General features: G+C 36.3%; 1 protein-coding gene across 2 annotated transcripts; it reads right to left on the bottom strand.

The window, feature by feature from the left end:
* Positions 1-5,867: 5,867 nt before the first annotated feature.
* LOC139846762 (probable isoprenylcysteine alpha-carbonyl methylesterase ICMEL2) lies at positions 5,868-10,348 on the bottom strand. Of its 2 annotated transcripts, XM_071836272.1 has the most exons (11): positions 9,868-10,348; positions 8,896-8,972; positions 8,686-8,755; positions 8,515-8,595; positions 8,322-8,396; positions 8,065-8,166; positions 7,845-7,982; positions 7,252-7,317; positions 7,020-7,163; positions 6,797-6,887; positions 5,868-6,135 (listed from the first exon to the last, which is right to left on the bottom strand). In XM_071836272.1, the coding sequence occupies exons 1-11, from the start codon at positions 10,164-10,166 to the stop codon at positions 5,974-5,976; spliced, it is 1,305 nt and encodes a 434-aa protein (XP_071692373.1). In that variant the 5' UTR covers positions 10,167-10,348; the 3' UTR covers positions 5,868-5,973. The 2 variants fall into 2 exon arrangements, with proteins under 2 accessions (XP_071692373.1, XP_071692374.1); XM_071836273.1 differs by lacking the exon at positions 8,515-8,595.
* Positions 10,349-22,812: the final 12,464 nt, after the last annotated feature.

The raw sequence follows: 22,812 nt of genomic DNA, 5'->3' as shown, positions 1-22,812 counted from the left end.
CGTGCTTCCCCTCTCTCCATCACCATCACCATTTTGATCATCTTCCTGGTCTCATCTGCATAACCATCACCACCTTAATCATGTTCCTGGACTCCATCACCATTATCACCTGGATCTTCTCCATTAGTACCCCCTATATCCCTGCCTTTTACTTCCGCAACCTCCGTCACCACCGTGATCTTCTCCATCACTATCGTTTGTTCTCTTGCTTCTGTACTTCCATCACCATTTTGATTATCTTCCTGGTCTCCATCACCATTCTTATTATCTTTTTGCTCTCGATCACCATCACTACCTTGATCATGTTTTTGGTCTTCATCGACATCTCCATCTTGATCATCTTCTTGGTCTCATCACCATCACTATCCGGTTTTACTTCATCACCATTCAATTCTAGTTCTACATGCTAATCCTCTGATTTCTGTTCTAAATTCTTGTTAACAGGGTCGACCCAACCCTGTTTGGCCAACCAAGTCCGGTTGACCAGACCAGACCCAACCCACATCGTTTTTCCTGAAAAACATTTGTTTTTTGTTTGCAACTTTTTTACTTCCTTTTTTTCCCTTTCTTTTTTATTCCTTCATTTATAAACTTTTTGTCATCAGTTAATAACAGTTTTTCTTTTATGTAAAATTAACCGACTGGTAACCGGAAAAAAACCCCGCAATGAAGTTTTTTTTATATATTTTTTACTTCTTTCTATCATTTCTTTTTCATTCCTTTATTTTTTACCGCTTAATTCCCCGACCATTAACCCTTTTGTTTTAGACGTTCAATTAACAGACGAAAACCACCCTGCGCGGCTTTTATACTCGTTTGTTAACATGTTCATAAGTCGTAACATGATCATTTCTTTATTGTTCACGTGTTTAACCTGACTATTTTGTTACCATGAGTAACCTGATCATTTGTTAAGAGTTAATTGCTCATGTTCATATGTAATTTGATCATTTGTTAACTGTTAATTGCTTTGTTAGCATTACAAAGGCAATTTTCACACTTACAAATTCTGTTGAGTCGAATTTTATATCATTGAGTTTGATTAATCCTCGTATGACTTGAGTAAATAGGTTTTAAAATGTTGTTAACCTTCAGGTTCACTTCATGCTGTACACACTGCACAAACAAACCCCGAATCAATGACACCAACTTGCAAACTGAAGAAATTAGTGAACATGTTTAAAAGGAAAAATGTCACAAATGCACTTTGTTAACACATTACTGCACCAAATTACAAACATTGCACTTTGTAACCAAACATTGAGCATATTAATATTCATAAAACCCAAAAACAGCAAACATTGTACTTGAAACCAAAAAAGAAAAAAAAAAATGGTAATAAAATCATAAAACCAAATCGTTATTTTCTCCTACCCCTCACCTTAACACTCTTGCACTTCGGAGGCTGGTTGCATATTAAACCGCATAATAATCGATCTTATCCTTATGTAAGTTGTGCTCTAATAGAAGTATCTACTTTTTTCTCAACTTGTTCAATCTTGCCTTTTGCAATTGACCTTCAACATAAAGTTCTCAATCTCATTTACTAACCGGTTCTCTTGCATATGATTCCACATGACGCATAACAAACGCCCCACAATCTAAAACCACCACTAACGCAGCGTTAGTGATTTGAAGCCCCAAAATCTAGTGGCGCGTGAGATGCAATTATTTTGGGGGCGTGAGCATATGTGACGGTGGAGTGACAAAAACCCACCAATCAAAATTTTTTTATTAATTTTTTTCCCACATAATTTTCATTCAGATTTTGGCGGATGTATTATAGAGTGAGTGATAGCACTGGACATAACTGAAATACGAGATGTAGTGAATTTTTTTTGGTGGTTTTAACTAGTGACAGTCTGATACGACTAGATAGTGTAAATTTTTTGAGTGTCACAATTGAAATACGCCATCTAGTAGAAAATATTTTGAAGTTTTAACCGGTGACACCAGTGACTACCATTCCTAGATCCGTCATTGTTAATCACCCTACAAATATTTGACACAAAAATTTGACCTTTCGGGTTAATGAGGGTCAAATTCAGTCACAATCAAAACCCACTTTTTAATCAAAAAGTGCACAATTTGCATCTGACATCACAGTAGTTGTTTCCATATTATGCGCCATGACATGAAAAATATATTTCAGATATTCCACGAATAATGTTTTCTGTATGGAAAAACATATATAAATTACTTCAAAGGATCTATATGTACATGTGCTTCTTATATTAAAACAAGAGCTTCTTATAATCCCACATTATTATTTTTATTATTCTTTTTTGTATTTTGTTTTAAACAAAAACAGAGTATGCGGATAGACGCCATCAAACGCAGAGGAGATGAAATTGTAGAGGCATTATCAATCCTTAAAAAATCTCATGGCCTAGGTCTTTGTCAAGTTTGGATCCCCCGCACTGTTAAAAATGAGGACGAGGAGGAGTGGGTGTATAAAATGGGCGGGTTTAGCGTTGCCGCGTTTAAGAATTATTATCGTTCTTGTGTCAAAATACAAGACGGGTTGGGTGGACTCGCTCTGAAGGCACTTGAAACTTACCAAACATTCTTCTCCAGAAATATTTTTAGTTTAGGTGGGGAGCTACAGGTATTGATCCCTGCCACCATTTCTGAATCTAGCTACTGTCTTGTTGCCATATGCTTGAGCCATATTGAAACTGGAGATTTTGATTATGCGTTTGAGTTCATCTTTTCATCATATGACAACAACAACAACAACAACCCTAGTGTCTTCTTGGAGTCGTTTTTTTCAAAACTGGAGACTTGTTTGCCAAATTTCAAGTTTTCTTCTGGCGCACAACTTGGTCGTGAGTTAATGGTTATGGATGCTGCTGCTGATAATCATACAGAAAGTTTCAACATCCTTGCAATGAAAAAGGACACGTAGATTGTGAGGGCCGTCTATTGCGGAGATCGATGAACGTATGTATGTTTTTTTCTTCTCATGCATATTTTATTTGTTGTTATTTGGATGGACTAGTACATAGTTAAAAAAAAAAAAAAAAGGTAGAAGGTTATCCTGTTCGGGCTACCCGAGTGAGCGAGTAATCTGACCCCATACTCTGATGTACGCAGCCAGTAGGATTACTCCCTGGCTGTTTCCAGCCCATCCCTGCCCACCACTAAATATATTTCCTAGACAGGATTCGAACCTAAGACCTCTTGCAAGGAACTCCGGACCCCAACCACTGGGCTATCTAGTGATGGTTTTAGTAGACAATTAATAATTAATAATAATATTAATATTATTATAGTTTTAATAACAGATTAAGTTTGGGAATTCCATCCATCGCGCAACAGCTGAAATTAAAGAAGCACTATCGTTACTCCTGACTGACTCTCAGGGCGTTATAACTCTTTGTCAAGCTTGGTTCTACCCTTACGTTAATAATGAGAAGTGCGCTGTCAAATTTGACGGTTTTTGTGCTGATGCTGTTTTTAAGGATTATTATGATGCTTGTGTTAAAATACAACACGGTGCAGGGGGGCTCGCTGTGAACACACTTGTAACTTATCAACCATACTTCTCCAGAAATATTAATATTAACGAGAAATCTACATAATGTTTTTCCATAAGCTTGAAGAATGTTTACACTGGAGATTTTTATTATGTGTTTGAGTTCTTGTTCTTGTTACATGACAACAACAACAACAACGACCCTTTTGTCTTGTTGGAGTCACTGTTAGTAACTCTAGACATGTTTGCCAAGTTTCAAGCTTTCTCATGGTGGTGCACGACTTGGTCGTGACTTACTCGTTGTGGATGCTGACAATCTTGCTGCAATTTTCAATTTCCTAGCATTCATAAAACAACATCAAGATGATGATGATGATTGCAACGAGGATGAAACAACCAATCATACTTATAAAAATGGAAATCATCTGAATCCTTGCTTTTTGTTTCCATACCATATATATATAACTGATAACCAATAACCCGATGTAGTAACCAGGAATTTTTTTCACCGGGGTTAATTTTTTTTTTTTTTTTAAAGCGATCACATTCACTGCAACTTTTTTGGGGCAAAATATGAGGCTTTTGGGCCAAATATGGAGGCTTTTGGGGAAAAAATATGGAGGCTTTGGGAGCAAAATCAAAAAATTTTAGACTAAAAATTTCAAATCCACTGGGGCTGGTGCCGCGGGCCCCCTTTGTTCACCCCTGACCCGATTGGTAATGCTTTTATGACAATGAATATAGGTGCCACCATACATGCAATGGATGTCCCAACCTCAATAAAATTTACAATTCTGGAGACAAAAATGTATCAAAGGTTTAATCTGGTTTCCAAGTCTTACAAGCTCATCTTCTTAGCTAAGGGGGGATCCACTGGACGATTATGGGTCCCACTAGAAGGTGATGAAGGCTTGGAAAAGTGCATTGGTTATTGCACAAGGAATAGAATCACCCGACTTGTAATCCGTGTTCTACCTTGTATCCATCGCAAATGAAGGTTGATATTTCAAGCAACACAGAACCTATTGTTATGAATAGATATTACTAATTTATATAATTATTCCCTTTAACTGCCATGCTTGTTTGTTTGTTTAACGGTGTCAGTCCCTTTTAATTATACCATGCCTCTCAGGTTTTGTATGATCCTAAGGTGTCTACTTATGGTTTGTTTAATTGTGTTGGTGCCTATGCTCATCCAGACATGTGATTGAAAAGTCAGTCAACATTTCGGGTCAACGACAGCCCGAGACGGTTAAAAAGTCAGGGTCAAGGGTTATAACGTCAGGCCAATTTTAATAAATTAATTCTTGTTCAATATATTTAGCTATTTAGGTTTGAAATGTATTTGTTCAAAACATGTCTACGATTAAAAGTCAACTTTGGTTGATGTCCATGTTGACCCCTCTCGACCCGTACGTGCAAAATCCAACTTTGGTTAATGTCCTTGTTGCCCGTACATTTAAAAGTCAACTTTGGTTAATGTCAGTGTTGACCCCATACTCGACTCTTCAATTTTTCAGCCGACTGGTGACTTTTTCATATCTACGTTTATAAGTCAATTTTGGTTAATCATATTTGTCTGCCTTATCAGTTGCTTAATATAATGAATTTGATCCCTAAATGCCCATTCAGCCAGTCAACCGTGATAGTGAGAGTTTAAGATAAGCCAGTCAACCGTGATAGTGAGAGTTTAATGGAGTATATGAGAGGATAGTTTCATCTCTCTTTTTAATACATCCACCAATATTTCATGTTATTTTTCACTCCAATAAATTCCATGTAGTAAGGAGGGTATTTGTTGTACAACCAGAAAATGTTTATACAAAAGTAGTCCTTAAAAATCACCCAAATTATCTCACATTAGGACTTTTTTTTTTAACGGTACTGACGGGGTGCGAACACGATGTCGGAATGCACCGACCTAATTATTTACTAGGACAAATATTACAGTCCTACTGGCCCCTCGGGAGGAAAGAACTCATGACGAATCCATACAAGCATCGCATGTGGTAAAACCCCTCGGGTGAGACTGAACAGAAGACGTCCGCAACCTCAGAGGCCATGAAATGGTACACACTAGGTTCTTGTTCTGCTAATATATAGCCCAGACTTGACCAACCCACTTAACCACCACCATGTTTTGTTTATCTACATCCAACTCACTATTCTCTAAACCTGCTCCTTTTTCTAATACTAGCCAAATATTCAAGACATAACCACATGTCAACTTAAAATCCGATTGCGTTATACTGTACCTTCCATATACAGAACTTTACAGTCATCCATACACACTAAGATCAAGAACTGAAAACCTAAAGTAGAAACTGAACTTACGGCAAGGTAAGGGGTAAGCTAAAAGTTAAGGGAAAGGCTCCGGGATTACAAGCCATGATCTAAAAAGTGATTGCCAATAAATTAATAAATTATACAAGTGATTTATAAATGTCAAAGAAGTAAACACAGTCCACGAAACCTTAGCAACAACCAGAAAATGCCTAAAAAGGGCTAACTAGACCAGCCAACTTAATCAACGGTTCAGGACAAAGGCGTTTTCTTGGAGAAGCTGTAGCATCGTTAGCAAGTGCTTCCGGATCACCCGAATGTATATATTCCACTAAATAGTCGAATAGCTCTTCTTTCCCGCCTCTAAGAGAATCCTGATTATCAAACAAAAATCCATAGGTTTAGGTTTAGTCGGTCAAAATCTGTCAATCTAAGTATTCCGAGTAATCAACGTAGGTCGGTGGGTCAAAATCAAATTCAGTTGGTCAATGTCGGTCGGATTCCTTTGAATCGAATTATTAATTGTGTCATAAAGGCCCTTATGTACGTCCCGGTCAACATAGGTCAGTGGGTCAAAATCAAATTCAGTTGGTCAATGTTGAATTTAATCCGTCAAAATTGGTCAAAGTCAATATTGGTCAACATTTTAATACAAATTTAAATTAGATATTTAATGTTTTTGAACAAATAAAGATTATGTTATGTTCCTATACAATTATATTAATGTTTTATGTTTATATTTATGGCTTTCTTGTATATTTACACATATAATTTTGAAATTTATTACTTAAATGTATGAAAAGTCAAATCCGATTTCTTCCTGAGTTGCCGATTACTCCCTTCAAACTCACGACCGACCACTCCCCGAGTAGCGATTTTTGCAACTTGGGTTTAAGTCTAGGTCTCCATGTATAGTAACATATCGTTACTGTAAATCAGATAATTGATTTTCTCTTCTATAATGTTTGCTGATTCTATGTAGTCTAAGGATAATGTTTGATTGTTAGTCACAAGAGCATAGAATTAGAAACTTACTTGAATAAACAAGTCTGTATGAGTTTTTCCATCATACAGTATCAGCTCAGCTCGTGCCCCAACTCTCTTTAGAGCGTCTACAAAGTTAATACTACAACAAGAAGAAAAAAATTTCAAATACTGCATATCTTCATCATACACACAAATATGAATACATAAATTAAATTTGAATTGTATAATAAAAAAAAAATTCAAGAAATTAACTTTATAAAAAGGATCAAACCTTGCATCTGGTGGTATCGAAAAATCTTCAGTTCCATGAAAAAGAACCATATGGGGCAGGAGAGGAATAGCATTACTAGCACTTGGATCTTCAATAAGAATTTCAGGGGAAAACTGTTGTAAAGATTCATCCCCTTCCATTATACTGTCATAAAATGTCGATATGTTAAAAGGAAAATATTATGTTATACCAATTGAATACATTTAAAGATATAAATTATTACTCGTAATACCTTAAAAATATAGAGCGATAGAGTCCCCGACGGTCAAAATGGTCAACCAAGTTTGTTAAGTTGTACCTATCAAGATGAACAACACAAATTACACATATACACTAGGGTTATGTTCAATGTTGCAAAAATCGCTACTCAGTCGAGACTTTTTAGGGAGCACTTGGCAACTCGGGAAGTACTCGGATGTTGACTAAGCTTGACTTTGACCGATTTTGGCCGAGTTTTTACCAATTTTTACTATTTTCCTAATTTTGGCCGAGCTTTGACCCATTATGAATGATTTTTAGAACTTTGGCTGAGTTTGGCCAAGTTTGACTGAGTTTGACCAAGTTTAACCAAGTTTCACCAATTTTGACTGATTTTTAGATTTTCGACCAAGTTTGACTGAGTTTGACCAATCTTGACTATTTTTCGAGTTTTAACCGAGTTTGACCAAGTTTGACTGAGTTTAACCGAGTACTTCCGGCGCTGCAAAAACCGAGTACTGGCCGAGTAATTCCGAGTTCTACAACAATGGTTGTGTTTCGAACTTTCTTTATCACAAAAACAAGTGGAACAATTAACAAGCATCATTTCATTTATGTAAAGCTTACCCTCCAGATAAACCAAAATACGCTTTTATCTGCGAAACATTCCACGAAGTGCACTCGCCTTTGGACTCGGCAATGGCCTGCTTCAGGAGTATACAAGAAGATATATGTGCACCAGCAGACTGCCCCATTAAATATATCCTGCATCAAAAAGGTCAAAGTCAACTCGATGGCACTGAGTACCAACAGGCCCTAGATACCTCACAAAAGACGAATTGGTTACCTATCGGGATCACCTCCATAATTAGAAATGTTATTGCAAACAAACGATATTCCTCGAGACACATCATCAACCATATCGCTAATTGTACCCTGCGGGAAATTCCTACATGAATGATTCATGCCAATGCCAAATTAACTTTATCAGACGTGCTTTTAAAAAAAAAAAAAAAAAAAAAAAAAAAAAAAAAAAAAAAAATTGTATCAGACATGATAAACGTTGAAGACATAAAATATGTGAAGATGGCTATTTTTGACCACCTGTAATCAAGACATGTAACGATAATATCTCGTTCTGCTAATTGAAATCCTAATAAAGAACCCCATCCTTTATATCTACATCAAAAATAAAAAACATTAATAGGTCAACCTTCTGCAACGATAAGCAGTCATCAAAGATCAAATTCTTTCAATGAGCAAAAAAAAAAAAAATGATGATAAAGTTCTTGTTTACCCTATGATCCATGCTCCACCAGTCACAAATATTATAACTGGCTTTGGACTATCTATGTTTTTTGGCAAGTATAAATCCAGCCTGAAACATATATGCATTCATATTCATATGATTAAACTAAATGGGGAAAGTAGACAATAGTGTTAGTAGCTGAATCTAAAATTTACGTACCTATTTCTAGGCTGATCTCCGTAAACTATACTTCTCCGGATTTGGCTTGAAAAGAAATATTGATATAGAACTGCAAAAAGGATGACTGATCAACATTTTCATCCAAACAATGATAACCAACACTAGATTTTTTTTACTGAAGTATAATATGTGAAAGCTTGATTGTACAGAAAATATGTCAAAGCGAAAGGTGATTAGGAACAAACAAACCTTGGAGGAAACCAGGCATCAGCAACATTGCATAAAGGCCCAGGGCAAGAAGCCTTGAAATCCACCTTCGGCCTACCCTGATTGAAAACAAGAAATTATATTTTTCACATGTATTACTACAATGACTAAGGGGTTGTTTACTTGAGTATTGGACTTAATTGTCCAAATGTCTTATTCGGTCATCAGATTGCCTTGTTTACTTTCAACTAATTTAATGAAATTAATTGTCCAACTCTCTTATTCGGTCACTATAGAAAGTGGTGTTATCTCCATTAAGTCACTTATTTTGTCACGACTTTCCTAATTACCCCCCGCATAATTCTCTTTTACAACTACCGCGTCCATCGTCGATGGAGTTAAAAATACTGATCATTTACTCTTATCACCTCACCCGCGAAAACTAAAGTTTGATTTTATTTGAATAATGAAAGCATGATTTTCTTTGTTACTGATAGCTACAAACTGCAAATTAAATATAACTTGGAACATGTCGTGTTAAGAGTTACTAGCGTTTTACTTTCCAAAGTAACAGCAAGAGCACAAAAGTAAACGTCACCGTTTAGGTTAAAACAACAATTCATATTGTATTAACCACAATTAGTATATAGACCAATAATGGTAAATAATCAATTTTGAGGATAAAATGGTCACTATTATTCATTCAGACCTTTCATTCAGCACAAAAGTAAACAACTGCCACGTATTAACTTTACTTATTGCATATAGTTACTCATTATCAATTCTGCCATCTTAAACCATATAGATATTAATGAGAAGAAAAAAAAAAGTAAACAGGCTCTAACTGAAATGTGAAGTACTTCGATTGTTCAAGTATGAATTCAATTCAAATATTAATAAAATTATAACAAAACAAATGTATAATTTATTAGTAATACAATTACATAAGTCAATCTGAAATCAAAAAACAGACGAAGAAAATCATGGAAAAAAAAAAGAGAAATTGAATTGTACCCGAGGTATCGAAGAAGAGTAAAGGCAAGGCGAGTAATCAAATAAGTTTCGGTAGCAGCATGTCCAATATCTCTACTCAATGAATTCGACCGGCAGAGTGATGAAGACTTCGCCGGAGCAGAGGCGGTTCTCCGCCGTGCAGAAACAGGATTTGTCGAATTGGTGGTGCGAGAACGTAAGGAATCAACTGCAGATGTGGTATTCATATCTTGCTGTTGTTGATTTTGAATAGAGGAGATGGATTTTGTTGTTGATTCGACCGGAAACGAGCCAATCGGTGACGGTGTTGAAATCACCATTCAGCCTATTTCCGGCGGTTAAGTTGTATATTTATATAATTAATTAAAATTTGAGAAATTAAAATTGAAATTGAAAAGGAGAATGGACAGGTGGATGACGAACACAGTTTATACGAAAAACACGCATTCCCTTCTTGATGCAGGCGCCAGCTATCGGAATTCAGGCGGTGATGTTTGTAACTTTGTATGCATTATTTTATTATTTCCTACATTTTACATTACAATTAATAACGGGGAATGATTCTCACACACACTTTTTTAATCCTCACACACCAATTTAAAGAAATGATTATTATAAAAGTAAAAGGTTAAAATAAGTGTTTGAGGATCAAAAAATGGTGTGTTAGAATCATCCCCATTAATAATATATAGAGGATCTATAAATAAATTGTAGTTTTTTTTTTTTTTTTTTAAAGGCACTATAAATTGTAGTTTTATGTAAAAAATAATATATTACTATTTAATAATCAATAAATTATTTATGTTTATGCTTTGATTTTGTTTTGGAAACTGATATTTTTAACATTACTATTAGAATAAGAGTGGAACTATTAAATAAGAATTTGAATATATAAACTCCGTTTTGTTTTAGTTAAAAATTGTAAAAAAAATAAGTATATATATATATATATATATATATATATATAGTGGTAGGATCATGAGGGAAGTAACCATTCGGGGGAAGCGGGGGAAGCAAAAACTTTTTTTTTTCGTTTTTTGAAAAAACTTTGTTCACGAACATTATAGATGAAATGAAAATATGAACATTTAGTAGAGACACTTTGTGATAAATGTTTTTATTTTGGCGGAAAAATGCTCGAAGAAGTAATATATAACAATTATCGTGTTTTTCGAGCGTATTTTGAGGTTTTAGCTATTGGGGTTTAGATATTAGGGTTTATAGGGTTTATATATTAGGGTTTAGAAATTTAGGGTTTAGGGTTTAGATTTAGGGTTTAGATTTAGGATTTAGATAGAGTTTTTAACACGAACGGTTTAGAGTTTAGGGTTTAGGGGTTTAGGGTTTAGGGTTTGGTGTTTTGGGTTTATGGAATAAACCCAAAACACCAAACCCTAAACTCTAAATCGGGCTAAATTTTACTTCACAAAACATGAAAAAAAAACGTTCATATTCTTCACGAACAATATTATCTTGAATGTTATTTTTGTCGATCGTTTTTCCGCCTAAATAATAACATTCATCACGAAGTGTCTCTTCTAAATGTTCATATTTTCGTGTGATCTTGATGCCGGAAAAAAAATTCAAAAAAAACGAAAAAAAAAAATTTGCTTCCCCCTGATTGGTTACTTCCCCATTGATCGTGCCCCTATATATATATATATATATATATATATATATATATATACTTTTTTTTTGTTAGAGCCTGTTTACTTTCCTCCGCTTCCTCCCGATTGGTTACTTCTCCATTGATCCTGCCCCTATATATATATATATATATATATATATATATATATATATATATATATATATATATATATATATATATATATTACTTTTTTTTTGAACGACAAGCTTGCATCAGTGTACCATTTATTTCAACAACACTCATCATTTGCACACACACGCGTTCGGAAGAAACCCGAATCGCATTCCAGGAACCCGATCATTTAACTATACAGAGAGGCAGGCGAACCGCATTTTAATTCTGAATGAATTCAGAAGAAAATCTCCTAGAGTCAATCTCCGTATTTTAGGATGATTAAATAACTTAATTACACCGGATATACTAATGTCGATCCCAATAAATAAATCAGTACTGATGACGCAACAGACCTAGAACTTCCATTCTCAGAAGCGGAAATTTGGTCCGCTGTTAAGGCTTGTGGTGATTCAAAGGCCCCGGGCCCGGATGGGTTCAGTGTTAACTTCTTCAAAAAGTTTTGGTGGCTCGTTAAAGATGACCTAAAGAACGCCATTGACTGGTTTTGGGAAAACAAATTGATCTCTAAAGGATGCAACGCCTCTTTTTTGACTTTAATCCCCAAGAAAAAATGTCCGATGGGCTTAGGCGACTACCGGCCCATCAGCTTAATTGGTAGTCAGTACAAGATCATCGTGAAAATTCTGTCCAGTCGGCTCAAAAAGGTAATTCCGAAACTCGTAGGCTATGAGCAAAGCGCCTTTTCCAAAGGAAGATACATCCTTGATAGTATTTTAGTTGCTAACGAGGTTTTAGACGATCTAAAAGCAAGAAAAATTAAAAGCCTTGTTTTCAAAGCTGACTTTGAGAAAGCATTTGATAGTCTCAATTGGGACTACCTCTTCTCGATTTTGAAATTAATGGGGTTCGGTAATAGGTGGATTGATTGGATTGGTTCGTGTCTAAAATCAGCCTCGATTTCGGTTTTAGTAAATGGCTCACCCACGAGAGAATTTACGATGAAAAGAGGGGTAAGACAAGGGGACCCGTTGTCCCCTTATCTCTTTATTTTGGCTGCAGAGGGCATTAATGCGTTAATGAAACGGGCTATTGAAACAGGCTTATATAAGGGTGTTGAGATTGGAACTGATAAGGCTATTGTATCACACCTCCAATATGCTGACGACACCATTCTTTTCGGGGATTGGAGCAGGCAGAATATCCTAAATCTTACGAAAATCCTTAAATGTTTTGAGAAAATATCGGGACTCAAAGTCAATCTAACGAAAAGTTGCCTCTACGGGATTGGAGTCACTTCCGAAACAGTTGAGGAGAATGCACTGATTATCGGATGCAATGCGGGAAAATTCCCCATGACGTACCTTGGGCTCCCTATTGGCCAAAGGATGAACAAAATAAAAGATTGGGAGCCTTTCATTGAGAATGTTCGAAGTAGACTTTCGGAATGGAGATCAAAATCGATGTCATTTGGGGGTCGTCTCACTCTAATAAAGTCGGTAATTAGTAGCCTTCCGTTGTACGCTTTCTCCCTATTCCGTGCTCCATCGGGTGTCATCAACTTGCTCGAAGGTATGCGTCGTAAATTCTTTTGGGGCGGGGCGGGCGAAAATAACAAAATATCGTGGGTTAGTTGGGATACCATTCTTTTATCTTATGATAAGCGCGGGCTTAATATTGGGTCCCTTAAAGCTAAAAATATAGCTTTATTGGGAAAGTGGTGGTGGCGTTTTCGAGTTGAAGACAACGCGTTTTGGGTTAAAATTATCAAAAGTATCTACGGGCGGGAGGGAGGGCTGGGTTTAAATCGTGAATTTTCCACTAAGGGCAAGGGATCGGTCTGGAGATCTATTCGACAGATTGATAAAGACCTAGCGAAGTATGATATCAGTTTTCGGTCTTCTTTTGTAAAATGTGTTAGTAATGGAAGGAACACTCTATTTTGGAAGGACTTGTGGCTTGGTGAATCCTTGTTGTGTGAGAAATTTAGCAGGCTATACAGGTTGGATACAAATCATAATGCAACTGTCTCGTAACGTATAGCATCAGTTGATTCATCTTGCAGCATAGTAGGGCAATGGTGTCGAGAACCTTCAGGTAGGACAGCGGATGAACTTGCGCAAATTCAGGAGATGTTAAATGACTTCTCCCCAGCAAACAATCCAGAAGACGTTTGGACTTGGAAGTTGCATAATAGCGGCAAATACACCTCTTTTGCGTGTACAAGTTTACTAAATGATCCGATTCTTCAAGATGGACCATTGCCATCGGGTACACTACGCAATAAATTACTGCCTTCTAAAGTCGGTATTTTAATTTGGCGAACAATGTTAAAGCGACTTCCGGTTCGTGTAGAGTTAGACAAACGGGGAATAGATCTCGACTCAGTTCGCTGTCCTAATTGTAATAATGATGTGGAAACGGTGGAGCATATGATACTCAGGTGCCCGAAAATAAAAGATCTATGGTGTCGAATTTTTAAATGGGCAAATATGGGTAACATGTCGTATTTAGATATAGGTGATATGTTTCATGGAAAGCTGCATTCGTCAAACTCGACCACGTTTTCGAAAATATGGCAAGCAATAGAATGGGTGGCGGGCTACTTAATATGGCGAAACCGTAACGAGAAAACTTTCAAGAACAAAGATTGGAGTGTGCCAATGATGTTAAACGAGATTCAGGTGATGAGTTTCATGTGGGTTGCTTCGCGCTTAAAAAAGAAAAAAATCGAGTGGACACAATGGCTGCTAGACCCGTGTATTTACGATGACCATGGTTGACCACTGTTCCTGTTGTACCTTCGAGGCCATCCTATCTAAATTCTTTTTCATATAGACCTTTTGGTATCCTCCTGTAACCTCCTGTTTTGCTTTGTTCATGTAGGTTGCTTATAATCAGCATGCTCTCCATGCAAATTGTATGTATTGTAACTTTCCAGTTTTCTAGTTAATAAAACTTTTCTGCCTTTCAAAAAAAATAAAAAAAAATAAATCCAAGCTCCGTCATTAGACCCGTATCTTCTTTTTAAATATTACATTCCAATTAGTTATTAGTCAATTACAATATAAATATAAGGGTAAATGGTGATATTTCTATTTTATGTCCATACAAGTTGAGTCATATGACAAGAGTCAAATTATAGATGATTTTGATTTTGATGTTCGATCAGTTTGGACTTTGGAATCAAACATAACCTTGTCAACCACATGTGGCGCACACATGCCCCGGAACACTTCATCATACAGAAACCATTTATTTACATTATAAAAAAGAAGTGAGAGAAAATGATAATCGATATGTTTCCTCTCCCAACCTCTCCCTTCACTCCTTCTTTTCCGGCAACCAAAAACCAGTCCTCAACTTCCAATCCGGCAATCAACGATGACATCGAAGAAGGTGAATGGAAAACAGTTGAGAAAAAACACAAAAACAATTACAATTCACAGCAACGTAAGTTCAACTACAACAGATCCCTTATACACAGATATGGTAATACAAATTATTCATACCCCTCCACTAAATCAAATAAACCCCACTCGTTTGCAACCTTTCCAAACAACATTCCTATCCACCAAAATCCCCGTAATATCCCAACTAGTATCACCTCTATCATGTTCTTCAATCATCCACTTCATTGGAATGAAAATGATCTAAGAATATTCTTCAAAAGATATGGAGTGGTAAAAGATGTCTACATACCTGCATCTAAATTACTGAAGAATGGAAAAAAATACGGGTTTGTACGATTTGAAGGCATCATCGACTTAAATCACCTCTTGATCAGATTGAATTCCATATATATAGAAGGAAATTGGCTAAGGGCTTACAAGGCACATGATCGAAAGGATTCCCGAACTGCAGCGGAAGTTAGTAACACACAATCCCAACCTAAAACAAACAGCAAACCCATCCCCAAACCGCCTGTAAACCCAAACCTGAAATACGTTCCCAAACACCAAAACAATGAAACCAACCAACCCACTCATGGAAATGCCTTTAGAGATAACCGTAACTTCAACGAAATCCTAGACTCCTCTAAATCCTCACTAGAAAAAAGCTCAAAGCCTAGGGCAATCTCCATTGACGAAGAGGAAACAAACATTGAATCTCTAAAACATGCTATCATTGGGGAAATAATTGACATCGATCTTATTGAGCAATTTCCCACCCTTTGTGCAGCAGAGGGTCTTTCAAACTTCAATATCAAATACCTGGGTGGATTAGATCTATGCTTGGCTTTCGAAAATGAAGATACGGTCAAAAACATAATCGACTCACAGGATCATTTAATCCGAAATTGGTTAAAGAATATTCGAAAAATAGAAAACAAATGTTTCCAAAGCTCTAGACTCACATGGCTTAACATTAAAGGAGTACCTATATCATGTTGGTCTGTCAAAAATTTCAAGAAAATCGCAGGATGGTACGGCCCTACATATGATTTCCAAAACTGTAATTTCGACGGAAACCAAAATCTAGTTGTCGGCAGAGTCTTAGTCAAAATGTGGGGTACCAAATTAACCAACGATACAATCGAAGTTTCTGTAAGGGGTAAATTATTTTATGTACAGGTTTTTGAAGATGCGAAAGGAATTGTGGAAATTGAAATGGAAGAGATAGATAATGAGGATGAACAAACCGAACCCAAAAGTAATTCTGAACACCTTTCAGATCTTGAGTTATCAGATGCCGAATCAGAAAATGATGAAGTAGTCACTCCACCGCCGGCAACAAACTTGCCGGACGCCGCCGGTAAAGTCGACGGATCTAAACACATGGCCACGTCAGCAAACCACTTTAGCATTAATGATGATAACGCGTGTTCACACTCAGTTAACGGTAACAAAACTAATAGTTCCAACAAGAACTCAAAAGACAATCTCAACTTTGGGAAACATCAAAACCCCATCCCCATCAATGATGAAGTGGTTGAGAAAATTTCTGGGACACACCAAAAACTAAATGATGACACGTTGCCCTTTACATTACCACAAAACTCTCCCAATTCTCCTGTAACTTCACCAAGCCCAATTCCATCTACCTTCCCCAGCCCAATCCAATCTAAGCCCACTAGTAACACTCAGTCTGTAACCCCTCCTAAGACCAATTACCAATTCGAAACAAACCAAACCCAACCTAACGCAAAAGATTCGGAGGTCCCTGTAAACCTTAACCATGTTGACGATGAATTTTTAGGTCTTCACAACGAATGCTTTAACATTCAGGATACTGATCTACATCTTCCTATCCTGAGAGATGATTCGGATTGTCTGCCCCAAGTTCCATCAACTTTCTCCTTTAAATCCATTCTACCCTCACACCAACAACCTTCCATTCAAAAGAAAAAATCAAAACCCTCTACAATTGGGAAACCAAATCAGACAAAGGAAGATTTCCCTAACAAGAAAAGAAAAAGATTTTATGACGCCACCCCATCAAGATCCTCATCAGGTAAAGTTCTCTGGTCCAATGTCAGAATGTGGAATTCTTCATCTAAATTTCTCAACGCCAAGGCATTAGCAAGAATTCCTAAACAGAGCCGCGTCCAAAACTGTAACAATGGAATCCCAAAGCCGAACAACAGTAAGAAAAAAATTGCCATATCTCTCTCTGACAGTTCACTAAGTGTAAATCAGATTGGTGAAACGCTTGGACTCTCCAGAAAGGACAAAGCCCTATAAAAGGTACCTTTTCGAGCTCTTCTGTTAATATATTTTACAATGAAGATAATGTCACTAAATATTAGAGGTCTGGGTAAAAAAGATAGAGATAAATTAAACTGGTTTAAAACAGTCTGTTATCGCGAAAAACCAAATCTCATTGCACTACAAGAAACCAAATGTAAAAAGTTTCCAGAAAATTGGATCGAAAAAATTTGGGGATGTGACGAATATAAATATTCTGTCAAAAATTCCAGGGGTAACTCGGGCGGGCTTCTCATGGTTTGGGATCCTAATTTTTTTGATGCTAATCAAGTTGTTGAAAGAGAATCCTTTATCGCGGTAAAAGGAAAATGGAAGAATGCAGGTACCGAATTGATTGTAATAAACGTTTACAGACCACACTCGGATGAAGGTAAAAAGAAAATGTGGCGAGACCTAAATGAAATCATGAACTGTGATGAAGTCATGTGGCTTATATTAGGGGATTTCAATGAAGTTCGCTTCTCTACTGAAAGAAAAAACACCAGATTTTCAGAGACTCGTGCTGCTCGCTTCAATGATTTCATCAAGAACAACAATCTCTTTGATGTCCCTCTAGGCGGAAGAATATACACCCGAATAAGCGATAACGGTCGCAAATTTAGTAAACTAGATAGATTTCTAGTCTCCGATAATTTCATTAATCAGTGGCCGAACACCAGCGCCTTGGTTTTGGACAAGAAATACACGGATCATTGTCCTATCTTGTTAAAAGTTGGGGATGTCGATTTCGGTGCTAAACCAATAAAGGTTTTTGATGAATGGCTCAAGCAAAAGGACTCCAAAGAAATCATCAAAAAGGCATGGGATATGGAAGTGAAAAGCATAAAGCCAGACTGTGTGTTTCGTGACAAATTGAAAAATGTAAAAATGGAACTCCGAAAATGGTACTCCACTTCGCAAGGAAAACTCAACTCTGAAATTGAAGAACTTACAAAAAAAATCAATGAGTGGGAAATCAAAGCGGAACAAAATGATTTAATTGAGGAGCAAAGGCTCGACTGGATGCACGATCGAGAATGTCTATTCCAAAAGGAAAAGACTCAAAACGAGATGCTCAAGCAAAAAGCAAGATACAAGTGGACTTTAGAAGGTGACGAGAATAGTAAGTTCTTCCACTCCATTATTCGCAAAAGACAACACAAAAATAATATACATGGAGTCAATGTGGCGGGTCTTTGGTCAACTAACCCTTCGGAAATTAAAAAAGAAGCTCACATTTTTTTTAAAAACCTTTTTGAAAAAAAAGAAAATACTAATTTTGAACTAAACAACTGGAATGGACCTAAACTTGAGCAGGAAAAAGTTGAAGGGCTTGAAGCCCCTTTTTATGAAAACGAGATTTTAGAAGCCATTAAGGGTTGTGGAAAAAACAAAGCCCCGGGTCCGGATGGATTTAATTTTTTGTTTTTCTCAATGTTTTGGGATATTATCAAAGTTGATCTGTTAAAAGCTATTAATTGGTTTTGGGAGTCGGGGATTATCTCTAATGGTTGCAATGCCTCTTTCATCACCCTTATCCCAAAAATCCACGACCCTTTAAACTTTTCAAACTACCGACCCATTAGCCTAATCGGGAGCTATTACAAAATCCTCTCAAAAACCCTTGCAAATAGAATTAGGAAAATTGTTCCTTGGCTCATAGGTGAAGAACAAAGTGCTTTTATTAGTGATAGATACATCCTTGATGGGGTTCTGGTTGCTCTTGAAACCATTGATGATCTAAAAGCTAAAAAGCAAAAGAGTTTTATTTTTAAAGTCGATTTCGAAAAAGCTTTTGATTGTATTGACTGGGATTTCCTTGCAAAGATCATGAATTTTATGGGGTTTGGGAATAAATGGATCAAATGGATCACCGCTTGCCTTAACTCAACCTCTATTTCCATACTTATCAATGGCTCCCCAACCGAGCAATTCTTTCCGAAAAGAGGTGTAAGACAAGGTGACCCACTTTCCCCATTTCTTTTTATCATAGCAAGTGAAGGGCTTAACTATCTCCTAAAGTTGGCAATAAAAGAGAATCTAATAAGTGGGGTTGAGGTTGGCCATGATAAAGTTACAGTTTCTCACCTTCAATATGCTGACGATACAATTCTTTTTGGAAAATGGAACAAAGTGGAAGTAAGAAATACTTTAAAAATTTTAAAATGCTTTGAAGATCTGTCAGGTCTAAAAATAAACTTGAGTAAAAGTTGTGTATTTGGAATTGGTCTCTCCAACGCTGAACTAAGTCTACTTGCCTCATGGTTTGGGTGTAAGGAGGGATTCTTCCCGTTTAATTATCTTGGCCTCCCAATTGGGGAAAATCTAAAACTTCAAAAAAGCTGGCAACCCATTTATGACAAATTTAAAAAATGCCTTACGGATTGGAAAGCGAAATCCATTTCTTTTGGAGGAAGACTCACCTTAATCAAATCGGTTTTAAGTAGTCTCCCATTATATTATTTTTCGCTTTTCAAGGCCCCGTCTAGCGTTATCAATGAACTAGAAGGGTTGCGTCGTGATTTCTTTTGGGGGGGTTCTTTTGATCAAAGAAAAATGGCATGGGTAAATTGGAATCAAATTTTGATGTCTTATGAATTCGGAGGCTTAAATGTTGGTTCACTTAAGTCTAAAAATCTTGCTCTGCTCACTAAATGGTGGTGGCGTTTTCTCAATTTTAATAACTCATTTTGGGCCCGCATCATCAAAAGTGTCTACGGAAAAAATGGGGGTTTGGGGTGTATGTCGACATCTTCAAACCTCAATCTTAAAAAACTTTCGGGTAGAACATGGTTTAACATAATTAATGTGGAACACACCCTAACCAAGTTAGGGTGCGATATTTCTAATGCGTTTGTTAAAGTTATAGGTCAAGGAACGAATACGAGCTTTTGGAACGACTCTTGGTGTTGTGAAGGTACGCTCAGGGCTGCTTTCCCGAGGCTATATAGATTGGAAATACACAAGGAATGCAGCATAGCTGATCGAATCTCGTGGAATAATGGCGCTGTTACAACCTGCTGGAAATGGTCCTCCGAGCCTAAGTGGCGTGCTGCTACTGACTTCGCATGTCTGATGGACCGAATATCCTCGTATACACCATCTGGAAAACAATATGATTCTTGGATATGGAAGTTTCAAAATAATGGCATTTACTCATCAAAATCACTTTTATCAATCCTTGAAGAACTTGCGGTTGCAAACCGCACATCTCCTGCCCCAACGTGCATTAACAAGCTGATCCCACAAAAAGTTGGTATTTTTATTTGGCGAGCCTCTTTAAACAAACTACCGGTACGTACCGAACTCGATAAGAGGGGCATTGATCTTCATTCAACTAGATGCCCGGTATGCGACGAGGACATTGAAACACTCCAACATACACTTTTAAATTGCAAGATTGCTTCTGATGTTTTGAACAAAATTCGAAATTGGTGGAACTTAGATCATCTAAAGCTAGACAGCCTCTCTGACCTCGCAAAAGCTTCGAATCCAAATTTCTCTTCACCATTAGAAGCCTCCATATGGCAAGCGGTAATATGGGTATCGTTTTACCTTATATGGAAAAACCGAAATGATCACGTCTTCGGAAACAACCCCGTGAGTCCACCAAAAATTCTCTCCGATATACAATCAAAAAGTTATGAGTGGATCACTTCCCGCAGCAAGAAATTATCCTTAGATTGGTTGCATTGGCTAACCAATCCGATAGCTTCCATTCGTAAGGCATTAACAAAAGAGGGTTTCAGCTAATGTGTAGGTTTTTTTTTGCTCTCTCCTCTCTGATCTCTGCGTCTAAGGAACTAAGCGGGGGGGATCGATTGGCTTTGTAGCCGTCTCATCGGCACTGCTTGATCGCATCTCTCCCGGCTTGTCTTTTCAAGTTGTTTCCTAAACGTGGTTATCATTGAGTAAGTGAGTAATTTCCTACATCATACTTCTCCTTCGTGCAACTCTATCGACCAAGTATCTTCTTCATTTATCCTTTTGTTGTATAGAATTTAGTCATGTCCTGTATATTATATTCCTCTCAGAGCCCTCGAGTCGCCTAAAAGACTATCTGTATGTTTCCGGTTGTACATTGTTTATATTGGTTATAATATAATTATCTGTTGGCTTTTCAAAAAAAAAAAACATTATATATATATATATATATATATATATATATATATATATATATATATATATATATATATATATATATATATATATATATATATATATATATATATATTTTTTTTTTTTATTTTTTTTTTGTCAAATAACTTAATAACATTATAACGGATCCGAAGATCAACAAGTACAACCGATACAGATAAATCCAAAATTTGGGTGGCGTCTCAATATATTATCTTTATTTTTTATATATAAAAAGTAGTTAAGTAGTTATTGAAAAATATCATTGGTAAAATTTATTAAATATTATTATAAGCATGTAAAAGTTAATAACAATGGTTTACTTGTAGAGTTACGAACTGCAAACAATTTATGGTTACAACATTTATTTCAATTTATATCTTTATCTTTGTAAAAGCAACAATAGTACAGACCATCATCGAATATTGAAGTGATTGGAGCATGTTCTTTTTGTTTCGACAAAGCAACATGCTCATGTGATTGAATATATAATACAACATTTGTCTCTAAAACATATTATTGTTAATTTAATTGTTTAAATAAACTGAATAAGCATTACATGATTATATATTACGGAGTAATTATCACTTCATTCATCACATAATAGCTATCATTTAAACATAAAATAATTTAATTAATGATCGATCGATGAGTTGCAAGTTTTATCATTGTATCTAAAGCGAGTTTGACTACAATAATAACAACAACAAAACGCAATACCACATGAGTGGTGTATGGAGAAGATGTTATGTAGACAATCCTTCCTCTATCCGAGAAGAAAGACAAGTCATTTATCCACCCAGAGTGAAACACTTTCAAGAGTAGAGAAAGTATTCATCTCTTTATTCGACGGATAAAGAGATTGCTTCTGAGAGGACCTCCGGCTTTAAGTAGCAAAAAGTAAAAAAAAAAAAAACAATACTAAAATAAAAATAGTAATATACGCCATGAAAATGGTAGAATCAAATTTTCATGGATTTTAAATCCTGTCTGAAAATTAATTTAAGCTCTAAGAGTCAGTCAATCACACACGTTTGGGCAGAAACCCAAACTCGATCGACGGTACCCGGGAACACATCCATTCGGGTAGTGTTCCGGAGTAGAGGTAAAATCGAACATAGCCATCCCTATTACCTAATAACGGATGGTAAAATCGAACATAGCCGACCATTGATACGTGGCATCCAAAGTCTTGTACCAAAGCTTTCACAATTAATAAAATGATATGTATAACATGAAATTTAATGATTTTTACTTGTAAGTTCTTTCGTACGTTGCAAATATTTTGGGACATAAATAAAGTGTGGACAATTAGAATGGCAAGAAAATAATACATATTACAAATAGTAAAATGTATAATTCGATTACATTACACATATTCCTTATATAAAACATTACAATAAGAAAATAATAACTCTATAA

The sequence above is a fragment of the Rutidosis leptorrhynchoides genome, chromosome 5 (genome assembly GCF_046630445.1).
Source record: "Rutidosis leptorrhynchoides isolate AG116_Rl617_1_P2 chromosome 5, CSIRO_AGI_Rlap_v1, whole genome shotgun sequence".
NCBI classification, from domain to species: Eukaryota; Viridiplantae; Streptophyta; class Magnoliopsida; order Asterales; family Asteraceae; genus Rutidosis; species Rutidosis leptorrhynchoides.
This window is presented reverse-complemented; position numbering and strand designations above follow the sequence as displayed.